Source organism: Callospermophilus lateralis, chromosome 16 (genome assembly GCF_048772815.1).
Source record: "Callospermophilus lateralis isolate mCalLat2 chromosome 16, mCalLat2.hap1, whole genome shotgun sequence".
Lineage (NCBI taxonomy): Eukaryota > Metazoa > Chordata > Mammalia > Rodentia > Sciuridae > Callospermophilus > Callospermophilus lateralis.
In genome coordinates, this window is record NC_135320.1 from 23,811,997 (window position 1) to 23,824,809 (window position 12,813).

A 12,813-nucleotide genomic window follows, 5' to 3' on the forward strand; every position below is an offset into this window, starting at 1 on the left:
TATTAAATCTTTAAGATATTACTATAGAAATAATAAGAGTATTTAATGGTTTTACAATAGCATTATTATATTTTTAATTAATCCATTATTCTTCAATATTGGATGACTTCTGATTTTCAGTATTATAAGCTATTTACTTACAAACACACAGAAAGAGTAAGCTTGCCTTTATTTTACTTATTTATTTTAAATTTATTTTTTAGTTGTAGTTGGACATAATATCTTTATCTATTTATTTTTATGTGGTGCTGAGGATTGAACCCAGGGCCCCGCATTTGCTAGGCGATCTCTATACCACTGAGCCACAACCCCAGCCCCAAGCCTGGCCTTATAATGTTGGAACAATAATTTGTTAAATGCTTCTACCTTCAGAGGACCCTAATTGCTTCCAAGAAAATTGCTTGCACTGGGGAAAATCTTAACAAATACAATTTTACTGATATAATTACAGAATGTTAAATCCTAGAACTTATTTTGTAATCATTCTAGTCTCATTTTGACTGCCAAGAATAGAGAAATATTTTTCTTTCTTTTATATTAACCCTAGGGAAATTTATAGAATGTTCATATGAAAAACTTTCTGAAAAACAAAATTCTAAGATTTTAGGAAATTAACTGATTGTTGTTTTCCTTTTAGGAAGACCTCTCTCTTTGCAAAAATCTTAGCGTTTTATATTTATATGATAATCGTATTAGTGAAATCACTAACCTGAACTATGCCACAAATCTGACCCATCTATATCTACAAAACAATTGTATTTCATATATAGAGAACCTCAGATCATTAAAGAAACTGGAAAAACTGTAAGTGCTTTTATTTTTTTAATAATGTTAACTGCTTGTCATCCTTACAGTATAGATTTTATGCAGGCATGCATTTCCATTTTCTGCATTGTTTCACAAGTAAATTTAATATGTAATTGAGTCTGATTCTCACATATGTTTTGTGGAACAGGCCTCGATTTTTATTTTCTTATATACTATTATTCATATGAAATAAGCTGTTTCACAGGTAATACTCAACAATTTATGTTTTACTAAGCTTGATAAACCTTTCTTTCTTGGTGGGGTAAGTTGTATTGTGAGCTTATAGGGACACCTAAAACATCCTCATGTGACTTAACTGGTGAAAAAAGTTTCCATGGAGCCCAGATAAGTTCTGTGCCTTTCAGAATCACATCTCAAAAGGTCAAGGTCATAAATTTGATCATGTTCACATATATTTCATTGTAAAAAGGCATTTACCACCTATAAGATCCAAATTCACAAAAGGGGACCAATGGCTTTGTAATGGGGTCAATAAGAGTCGGGTGGTGAATGCTCATTAAAAATGCAGATTACTGTGTTCCAACCTAGATATCTAGAATTTCTGGTAGTTAAGCCCCCAAATCTTCATTTTTAAGCCTACAACCCAGGTGACTCTCTATACCCTAACACAGGAAAAGACCTGGTAGATAGTTTACTATGGACTGTTTCAATTCTCACTTTTAGAAAAAATAAAAATGTATTTTTAGACTAATTTAAGTGTAAGAATATAATTTATTGTTATTTGGATGAACCATTCATAGATTCAATATAAACACAGTATTCTCTGTATATAGTTTTCACACAGTTGAATGATGTCTTACACTTTTATCATGTATAAAGACCATGGCATTCTCAAAGTCTATTTAGAATTATGTCTATGTTTCAGATATCTGGGAGGCAATTACATTGCTGTCATAGAAGGTTTGGAAGGATTGGAAGAACTAAGGGAACTTCATGTTGAGAGTCAGAAGCTTCCCCTTGGAGAAAAGCTTCTATTTGATCCAAGAACTCTTCGTTCTCTGGCAGTAAGGCCATACTTGAATATTTTGAAAAAGAATATAGTGGTTAACAAGTTATAATGAAACAGGAACATGGGAGGGAAATTTGGACACTGTACATGCTCTTTCTGTTTGTGTGACTGGTTGTCTGCTTGAGGACTGAAGCTGATTTTCCCACATAATGTCTCAGAATCATAATACTATAAATAGTAGTGCCCAACTCTTAGAGTAAATGGATTTGAAAAGGTTATGTAAGTTTAGGATATGAAAAGGTTATGTAAGGTTATTTAAGTTCTAATACAGATGTTAATTCATTCATAATTTGGGCCTTGGTGATTCCTGTGGCTTAAAATTTTAAATTTTAGGGAAAAGCCTAAGGAAAAAGGAATGTACAATTATTTGGCACTTTTAAACAATGCAGAGAAATTAACTAGTTTCTATCCCATCTCCTCATAATCAGCTGTCAACAACCACCGCTCTACCTCATCTGATCCAATTAGACTGACCACACTGTAGGGATGGCTACTTTTACTGGAAAACACCACTGAACATTTTTGCTAGCTCAATTTTTATATAAACTCAAGCAGATCTGAAATTCTAAATATGAGGCATAATTTTTTTCAGTTTTATTTTAGGTCTTTAAATTTATCAGGAAATATATTTTCTAAAAGTTGGTATGTGTAGATCCTTAGTGGTGGACTCAATCTTGGTAGAGATTTCTGTGCCTCAGAATTAAGATGACTTTAATTTAGTGTTGCCATATTGTATATTTATATCCTCATTAATAGCTAATATCATGATTCTTACTAATTAGGTTATTACTATTTCAAGTGGCTTTTGAATATATGGACAGTAAAGAGAAACCACTATAGAAAGGCAAATACAAATATAAAAGCCAGATATTTGTTCATGCTTGGTCATGCTTCCTCTTCAGAAAAACAGAGATAAAAATTATCTCTTCCTATGTAAAGCACAAATCTTAGTGGTATTTAGCACAAAATATAATTTGTTTAAATTGCAATAAGCATTTTTATATTTTTAACATTGTATTTGGAGGGCATATTTTTATTTTTTTATTCTTGACTTCTTTATTCTGTATATTAATCTTATTTTATGGAAGAGGAAAATAAGACTTATGGAGAAACTACAGGCAGAACCCAAATTTACATCACATACTAAGTTCTGAAAGTTCCATCTGAAAAAAATACAGCACTAAAACAAAATCTCCATGATTTTTATTTTCTTGCATAAAAAGCAAAACAAATCTTTAAAAACTTCTTAAGAATTAGGATTTCTCGTTCCTATGTATAGTATTTAAACTATTTACTAATGCTAATTTAGTTATTTTTCTTATAGAAATCCCTCTCCATACTGAATATCAGCAACAATAATATTGATGACATAAGAGACTTAGAAATACTGGAGAATCTTAATCACCTCACAGCAGTGGACAACCAAATTATACATATAAAGGTAGTATAAAGAAAAATTAATTTTAAATTATTTACATGAAATGGTAATAGAAAAGTATGTTTTGAAATATATATAAAATCTATCACTTTAAAAATCTAGTTTGGATCCATTTTAAAACTATCTTATAAATCTCTTTTTTTAATTTATTTTTTTATTGTTGGTTGTTCAAAACATTACATAGTTCTTGACATATCATATTTCACACTTTGATTCAAGTGGGAATCTCTACTTTTTATTGCATTTATTTGTATAATTCTGTTCTATTACCTGGTTTTCTTCTCCATATCCCAATTCCTCCATCTTTTACCAATAGAATAAAACTTTCTCTAAGAAGAAATTGTATGCTTTTTCCTGTCTGCATCATGAAACCATGAAACTTTTCCTTCTAGACTATATTTCTTGCCCTTAACTTTGATCTCCCAATGAATGAACTTCTAGTAACTGTGACTACACCTGAGCGTTCTCCTGGTTGCTCCTATTTGAAGAAGTATCCTGGGTATTGAATTTGTTCTAATTTGTACTAGCTATATTTGTGCCATGTTATATCATATTTTGCTCATTCATTTAGTTACTCATTTATTTGAATATGTATTGGGTGCCTACATATGTATCAGGCACTGTACCACAGAGGAAGGAACGATTCAGTTCCAGGCCTCAAGAAACTTACAGTAAAGGAGAAATGATACTACAGTGTCATTCTGTTTAGTATGGTAACCTAACATAACAGCCTAGGGCTAGGCGAGGCTTCCTAGAAATAATTACCTGTGAGCTGAGCCATTGCTATGACCTCAAAGTTTCTGTTTTGGCAGTGGGATGCGCTGTGGTATTATTTCTTGACATATTGACATAGGAACTGCAGGAGAAAGTATGGGCTTCTTTATCCCACAAACAGAGCTCATATTTTCAGAACTACTTTCAAACAGCATCAGCTTTATTTTCAAATTTAGATCTATTAACTGATCCATCCCATAACTGCTATAAGCAGTAAATTGTGAGAATAAATATACAGATTCTAGTTCAAATGAATTCCTTGAAATATCCAAAATTCCACTGGTCAGGGTAAATGTTTAAAAAAGACCACACAGGAAGGTCCAACTCATTAGTTGTTTCAACTTAACAACATGAAAGAGATAAGTATTTCATGAGGCAAATTCTAAACTCAAAAATATTTAAATTTTAGAGTTATCTTCTAGTCTTATTTATTGGGCATTTTATGTTTGTTACCAGAATTTTAATTTTCCTATGATACTACAGTATTTGTGACAATAATATGACTTTTTGGCAGAATGAGTTGTCTTTATGTTTTTAAACTATATATATATATGATTCTACTCAAACATATGATTCTACTCAAAGTGACAGAACTTGGAATAATTGGTTTTTTAATTGAGCATAGAAGACCTGGGCTGTGTACCATGTCCCATATTTACCCTATAAGAAATGGAAATGGTGGTCAAGCAAAGAATTTTGCCTTAGGAGAGAATAGTGGAAAATTTCAGTCTCCCAAATTGGCATCAATCTTACATACAGGATAAGTATTTTCCCTAAATGTTTTTCTGAACCCAGGTTCAAAGCACAGTGCTTAGTAAATAATCTGCAATAAGTAGTGAATATATAAATATGTCTTAAAGCATCTAAATATAGTTATTAATTATCATAATTATCAAGATTCATTTTAGTTATCGCCATTACTTTAAAAATTTTTTTGTAGTAGTAGATGGACAGAATGACTTTATTTTATTTGTTTATTTTTATGTGGTGCTAAGGATCAAACTCAGTGCCTTACACATGCTAGGCAAGTGCTCTACCACAGAGCTACAACCCCAGCCCTGCCATTACTTTTAAAGTCTTATTCTATTATGCTTTTAACTCTGAACAGAGAAGGAAAGTTTGATAACAGGACAAAACTGCTAGACTCCAAGTGATCCCAGTTGATTATTTCCTGCATGACTTTGCGATCAAACTGTTTTGTCTACAATGATTACTCAGGCCATGTTACTAACAGCCAAAATAAAATTGTAACCAAAATCTAACAACTTATATCTGAATAACCACATCATTTTCAAGATTGAATTCAATGTCCTCTATGTTGCTTTTCCTGAAGCTCCCCATCAAAAAATCTATTCAAGTGCTCGCTTCGGCAGCACATATACTAAAATTGGAACGATACAGAGAAGATTAGCATGGCCCTTGCGCAAGGATGACACGCAAATTCGTGAAGCGTTCCATATTTTTTCTTTGACAAGCACATTTGCATTTAGTGTACTTAAATACCTAAGAGGAAATACTAGAGTGTTATGGATGTTTTCATATTTCACATTCCCTGAGAATGTTATGTTTTATCAATAAAAATATGCAATATTTGTAAAAAAAATCTATTCAAAAATATTTATTATATTTTATATAACAGGCACTATTTTAGGCTCCTAGTGAATTGTGTCCTAGGCACCGGGACATACTTTATCATTTTCCATGATAAATAAGAAACAGATATGGTCTCTGTCCTCAAGAAACTTATATTTTACAGTAGGGCATAAGAAAATACAAAAAGAAGATTGTGGAAAGTGAAACAAAAGAAATTATATAGGATTACATAATAAAAAATCAGTGGATATTTTAAATGAAGTTATCAAGATAAGCCTATGAGGAAATAACATTTACACTGAGATCTTAAAAATGAGAAAGGGAAGATGTGCAAAGAGGTAGGGTTAGAACATGCCAGCCACAAGGAATAGCGGATGCAAGAGCTCTGAGGCTGAAGAGAATTTGGAGTGTCCAAGGAATCAAAAAAAAGACCAGTACACTGTGAGAGGATCCCAGCTCAATTTCTGACATAATTGCAGTTGCTCAATAAATAATTGTTGAGTGAATAATGAGGCAACAGAATAATGTGATATTAGAAAGAAAAGTATATGGGCCAGATCATAAGGGTCCTTTTAGGACATAATCATGAGTTCTAATTTCATTCTAAGTGCACCACAAAGCCATCAAAAGGATTATATTTTTCAAAAGGATTTCTCTACTATGTGAAAAATGAGTTTCAAGAGTGACAGCAAATATATCAGGACACTGTTGTAGAAGCTAAGTAAGAGAAGATGTAAGAGAAGATGGTTGCTTAGTGATGAAGTAGAGTGGGTAGATTGGAGGTATATTTTTAGATAGAATTCCTGGAACTTATTTATGAGTAGGATGTAGAAATGAGGCATATAATAGGCATATAGAAATGAGAAGACTCAAGATTGATTAACAGATTTTTGTGTGAGGAACTGGATAGACAGTAGAAGCCTTTATGAATTGGGGCTACTAGGGAAGGAATAAATTCCTTCTCTTGAATTGCCTATTGGATATTGAAATGAACATGTCAAATAGATATCCTGGAGTTCAATGGAGAGGTAAGATAGATAAGTTTGAGAGTCAACAGCATTCATATGATATTTAGAGCCATGGGACTGGGTGAATAAATAAGGTCAAAACCAAGCACAGAAATACACCAACATTTAGAAACTATTTAGAAGACTATTTAGAGTACAGGGGTATTGCATTGTTTTTTGAAATATCTTTCCATGTGACATGGTTTGAGTTTGTCCCTCAAGGGTTCATATGCTAGAAACTGGGTCCTTGGTGTGGAAGTGTTGAGATGGTAGAACCTGGTAAAAAAAAAAAAGTGGGTTGTGGCTCAGTGGTAAGCACTTGCCTAGCATGTGTGAGGCACTGGGTTCAAGTCTCAGCACCACATATAAATAAATAAAATAAAGATCCATCAACAACTAAAAAAAATTTTTTTTAAAGTGATTAGGTCATTGAAGCCACCTACAGAAAGGATTATATTCTTGAGGGACCTAGGTTAATTGAGAATGAGTTGTTATTTAAAAAAAAAAAAAAAGTGAGCTTGACCCCTGAATCTCTTGGCTTCCTGTCTTACAATGTGATCTCTCACTTTTGAATTGGGCTTCTACCGTGATGCCATCTGACTTGTGATATAGCCAGAAAGTTCCCACCAAAGCAAAGCAGATGCTATCATTATGCTCTTGGACCTCCAAAACTGTGACCTAAATAAATCTCTTTTTTTTATACCTTACCCAGCATCAGGCATTTTGTTATAGCAACAGTAATTGGTATATATTATACATCATATACCATTTTATAGTTTAAGAAACTTCTTTCAGGGCTTACAAGGGAAATACTTTCCCTATACCTGAACTTTCAATGTATAAGCTAAAGGGCAAGAGGAGGGAAAATTAAAAAGACTGCCTAGATAGAATACTTTAACAACAAACTTATAAGGGACAAATTTAATCTGTGACAAAGTTGAACGGGAGAGACTACGGGTTAAAAACCACAGCAGAGGGTAAGTTGAAAAAATGAGAATTTAGTGTAAGACTAAATACTGAAATGTTAGAGGGCCAGTGCTTCCCTCCCTCTCATGCACATAAACCAGGCTCTACTTCCAAAATCTGGCCTTGTGTGGCTTAAAAACCCTAAGCAAGAGTTGAAGGACTATACTTTAGGGAACCTGACTATCAAGAGAAAACATATCCAATTTTAACACTTAAAGGTCCCACAGGGAAAATAACAGATGCCTGACCAATTACTATATCATAAGACCAGCCAGTCAATAAACTTGATGCACACACACACACACACAAACAACTCTTATTAACTGTGCTAAATGACTGGACAGCTCAAGACCAGCAGACAGGTGAAAAGAGCTTCTAAAACCAGAGAGAGAGAAAAAGAAAATAACTCAGAAGAAATGGATCACATAGAAGCAGAAAAAAAGTAAAATTCCCACTAAATCCCACAATTAATATCCTAAGAGAAAAAGCATTCACAACCTTGAAATAAAACAGAATTCCATTACTTATTTATTAAAGTAACATTAAGTAAATAAGAGAGAAAACTTAGAAATTAAAATAAGATAGGAAGCTGGTCACAGTGGTGCACACCTGTAATCCCAGCGACTCAGGAGGCTGGGACAAGAGGTTCCCAAGTTCAAAGCCAGCCTCAGGAGCTATGAGGCGTTAAGCAACTCAGCAAGACTCTATCTCTAAATAAAATACAAAATAGGGATGGGGATGTGGCTCAGTGGTAGAGTGCCCCTGAGTTCAATCCCTGGTACCCGCCCCCAAAAGGAGAAACTGAATATTCATATAAAGTTTAAATGATAAAATTGAAGCAGTCTTCCAAAAATAAAAAATAAATAAAAAAGAATGGAAAATGAACAAGTAAAAAAGAAACTTAAATTAATTCAAGAAATCCAACATATGACTAACAAGAGTAACAAAATACCTGAGATTGGGTAATATTTTTATTTTAAATATTTTTTAGTTGGATACAATATCTTTATTTTACATTTATGTGGTGCTGAGGATCAAACCCATGCATGTGCCTCATGCATGCTAGGCGAGCGCTCTACCACTGAGCCACATCCCCAGCCCCAGGCTTTGTAATTTATAAGAACAGAAATTTATTTCTCATGGTTCTGGAGGCTAGGAAGTTTAAGATCAAGGCACCAGCAGATTTAGTGTCCAGCTCTCTGCTTCTAAGATTGCACTTTGTTGCTGAATCCTCTAGAGGAGATGAACACTGTGTCCTCATGTGGTATAAGGGACAGAAAGAGCAAACTCAGCCTTTTATAAGGCATTACTCCATTAATGAGAACTCTACCCTTATGAATTATATTCACTTCCTGGAGGTCCCATCTCATAATTTATCACATTAACAATTAAATTTCAACATATGGATTTTGGGGGATACATCTGGGCCATAGAAATAGTTGGTGGGGGCAGAGGGGAGTAGGGAAAGAAAATTACATTGAAAAATTATATAATGGGCCAAAATGTAGTAACCGGGGCCAGAATCACTCTCCACAAAATAAAAAACTAGCCAAAATATGTGAAACACTTTTTCAGACATTGAAAAATGGGCAGCACAGGTCTCTGTTTCCTCATAGAAGGAGAACAAATCAGGTGAGCACTATATTTTCTCAGCTATTTGCCTGAAGACACTTTTCAGACTACTATGCATGGAGAGAGACATCAAATAAGAACCATGAATATGTAAATCATAACTGGAGAAAGATTCATTAAGGAAAAAAGTACCAAAACTGGCAATGGACAGTGGACTTTATATACATATATATTTAGTTGTAGGTGAACACAATACCCTTATTTTATTTTTATGTGATGCTGAGGATTGAACCCAGTGCCTCACGTGTGCCACTGAGCCACAGCCCCAGCCCTAAGACAGGACTTTTAAAAAGCTATTATAAATGTACTTCCAAATTTAAAGAAATCATGAACACAAAAAGATATATAATAGGAAAAAAGTTACTTCTAAAGCTGAAAAAATATATTAAGATGAAAAATTCATTGGACTGAATTAAGAGTGAAGTCAAAAGATACAGCATAAAAAAAAGATATAGCATTTAGACCCATACAAATTGAAATGTGGGAAGAAAATAAACACTAAAAAAGAAAAAAAGAGAAAGAAAAGAAAAATGAGCAGAACCTTAACTGTAGTAGGTCATTACAAGCATTCGAACATTTAGTTCTAGGAGGAAAAAAGGAGCAAGAATAGAAAATACCTTTGAAAAAATAGGTATCCACAGCAGTCAAAACTATCTTGAAAAGAACAACAAAATTGGAGGATTCACACTTTCCTATCCAAAATTTACTGGAAATTTTTGGCTAGTTCAAGGTCATAAAAATTTATATCTCAGGGCTGGGAATGTAGCTCAGTAGTAGAGTGCTGGCCTGGTTTGCCTCGTATAAGGCCCTGGGTTTGATCCCCAGTACCACCATCACGACAAGAATTTTTATCCCTGCAGAACCAGAATATTTAAAGAACTCTTACAAATGAATAGCAAACAAGCAAACAGTACAATTTAAAAATTTTCAAAGGACTTGAAAAGATATTTCTGCCAAGAAAATAGGCAAGTGGTCAATACTCATGCAAAAAGATATTCAATATCATTCATTAGTCATTATGGAAAGGCAAATCAACACCATACAGATGAACCTTGAAGACATTATGTTAACTGAAATACTCCAGTAAAAAAAGTATTCTTCAGTTCCAATTACACGAATTATTTAAAATTATAGAGATAGAAAATAAGATGGTCAGGTATGATAACATGCACCTGTAATCCCAGTTACTCAGGAGGCTGAGAGGCAGCATCTTGATCTATAATTTGCCATTATGCAATATTCCATCTAACAACAGGAATTAAATGTTCACCAAAATTTCCCATATTCTGAGCTACAGAGCAAGTTACAAAACTTTAAAGAACTGAAATTATACAGAGTATGTTGTTTGACCACAACAGAATGGAATTAGGAATGAAAAAAGTTTTGTTTTGTTTTGTTGTACAATCCAGGGATGCTTAACTACTAAGCCACATTCCCAGCCCTTTTCTTTGTATTTTGTTTTAAAATAGGGTCTCATCTCACTAAATTACTAGGGCCTCACTAAATTGCTGAGGTTGGCTTTTGCATTTGTAGTCCTTCTGCCTCAGCTTCCTGAGCCACTGGGATTCCATGTGTGTGCCACCGCACCCAGCAAAAAAGATTATCTGTAAAATCTCAAAAGGTTATTTTCAAAAAAATAATAATGTACTCTGTTTCAGAAATTTAGAAGAAAGAAATTTGAATGTTTTCACAATAAATAAATGATAAATATTGAGGAAAGACACACGTTTAACCTGACTTAAACATCATACAATGTACACATGTATCAAAACATCACATGGTACTCCACAATATGTATAGATTTAATGTTTTACATATTAATTATAAATTTAAAATTTAAAAAAATTTTTTTTTAAAAAGACTATCTTCAAAATCTCAAGTTGAGGGCTGGGGTTGTGACCCAGTGGCAGAGTGCTTGCCTCAAACATGTGAGGAACTGAGTTTGATTATCAGCACCACATGAAAATAAATAAACAAAATATAGACATATGTCCATCAATAACTAAAAAAAAAAATTTAAAGCTATATTAAAAAATCTCACGTTGATTCCAAGATTTATAAGCAAGAGACTTATAATACTAAAACCACATTTGTTACATATTTGAAAATTTTAAAAAAGAAAAAGTCTGTATATATCATTCTGGAGTACCTATTTTCCAAGAGGGGATGAACTATTGGAGCTATTATAGAAAGAAAATCTCTGATGTTTAAACAGTTTTATCCCAAGAAAACTGTACAACAGAGAAGCACATGTGGACTAAAAAGAATGCTGGAAAAATATTTGTTCCTTGTAGACAAAACTAGCAACAGACTGGGGGTAAAGTCACCATTTCAGTATATGCTAAAAATTCACTTTCAGAACTGAGTCATATAGAAGCAAATAGTATATTGTTAAATGTACAAGTCTTATTTAAAAGAGAGAAGGAATTTCATTCAACTGTGAAATTATGGAGTGTGATGGATATAAAGCAAAGCTAGATACTGTGTCTACTATAAAGATTGAGATTACCATGAGCAAAGTTGAAACTATGCAGTGGGCAAGCACTGAACTGCCTATAACCAAAAAGGAAGAAAAAAACAAAAGAACAAAAAGAAGATATTACCCATTGAATGGGGGTGGAGGTGGGGGTGGGTCTATTGCCTGTTTCAGAATTCCTAATTAATCGGTAAAGTAATAGCTTAATGTTGTTGAATCAGAAATTTCAGTGTCATACTAGGTTTTTGTTATTAAAAGCCAAAGCCAATTTATCTTTTGTGTTTCCATCTTCCTTTTGTGTTCCAACAGACTGATTATTCTTATTTACTTACTGGGAGAACCATAGTTGGTTCCCTTACTTGAAGATGCTGGAAAATAACTTATAAAACATAATTGTAGTATTTTTAATATAATATTATTATATTAAAGAAATAATAAAGGACATTTGTTTTGTATACTTCTATTACCTCATAGTTAGTAAAGCAAGGTGAAAATGTCAAATTTTAATCAGTTTTTATGGACTTTTATTCCTATAAAATTTTTAAAGGAAGAAATGAAGCTCTGCATTGTGTGTACGGTCTTTGTTTTTATTTTTGTGTTAATCATATGGGATGTTTACTTTCTCCAGGAGGATTAATTCTGAGGTAGCACACTAGGTAAAGGAGAATATGTGCATTGACTAAGAAATTTGAATTTGCTTACAATTAATTTTAAAATTACATCATTACCTATATCATTTGTGAAGAAGAATGACCTAAGAATATAAAAACAAGACTAACTATACGGGTTTCAGTTTGGTTGAAATTCATCATTTTATAAGACTAAGCAATAATGTTAAAAGTCTTTTTTCCTGATTATTTGAAGATCTTTGTATGTTATTATGATTGAATGGTACCTGATTTATAGTCTAAGCCCTCTTAAACTTATAGTTACCTATAAAAAGAAATCATATATACCTGACCTTATTGATGGAAAAATATCTGTAAAATTGAAAACTTAAAGGGTTGTGGAAATTCATTAGGGTGTGGGAAAACTAAATATATAAACTTTGCTTTATGGCAACTATGTATTACCTGTAAATAAAACAGTA

General features: G+C 32.9%; 1 protein-coding gene and 1 non-coding gene across 2 annotated transcripts in view; both read left to right on the forward strand.

Moving 5' to 3' along the window:
* Window positions 1-12,813, forward strand: part of Ppp1r42 (protein phosphatase 1 regulatory subunit 42) — a 51,847-nt gene that overhangs the window by 9,392 nt on the left and 29,642 nt on the right. Inside the window, exons 3-5 of the mRNA XM_076836151.2 lie at window positions 638-804; window positions 1,694-1,832; window positions 3,162-3,278. Of these exons, the coding sequence (XP_076692266.1) occupies window positions 638-804; window positions 1,694-1,832; window positions 3,162-3,278 (423 nt within the window). The remainder of the gene's footprint in view (window positions 1-637; window positions 805-1,693; window positions 1,833-3,161; window positions 3,279-12,813) is intronic.
* On the forward strand, window positions 5,407-5,513 carry LOC143382420 (U6 spliceosomal RNA). Its single transcript, XR_013088975.1, has one exon. It is a non-coding gene; the product is annotated as a U6 spliceosomal RNA (small nuclear RNA).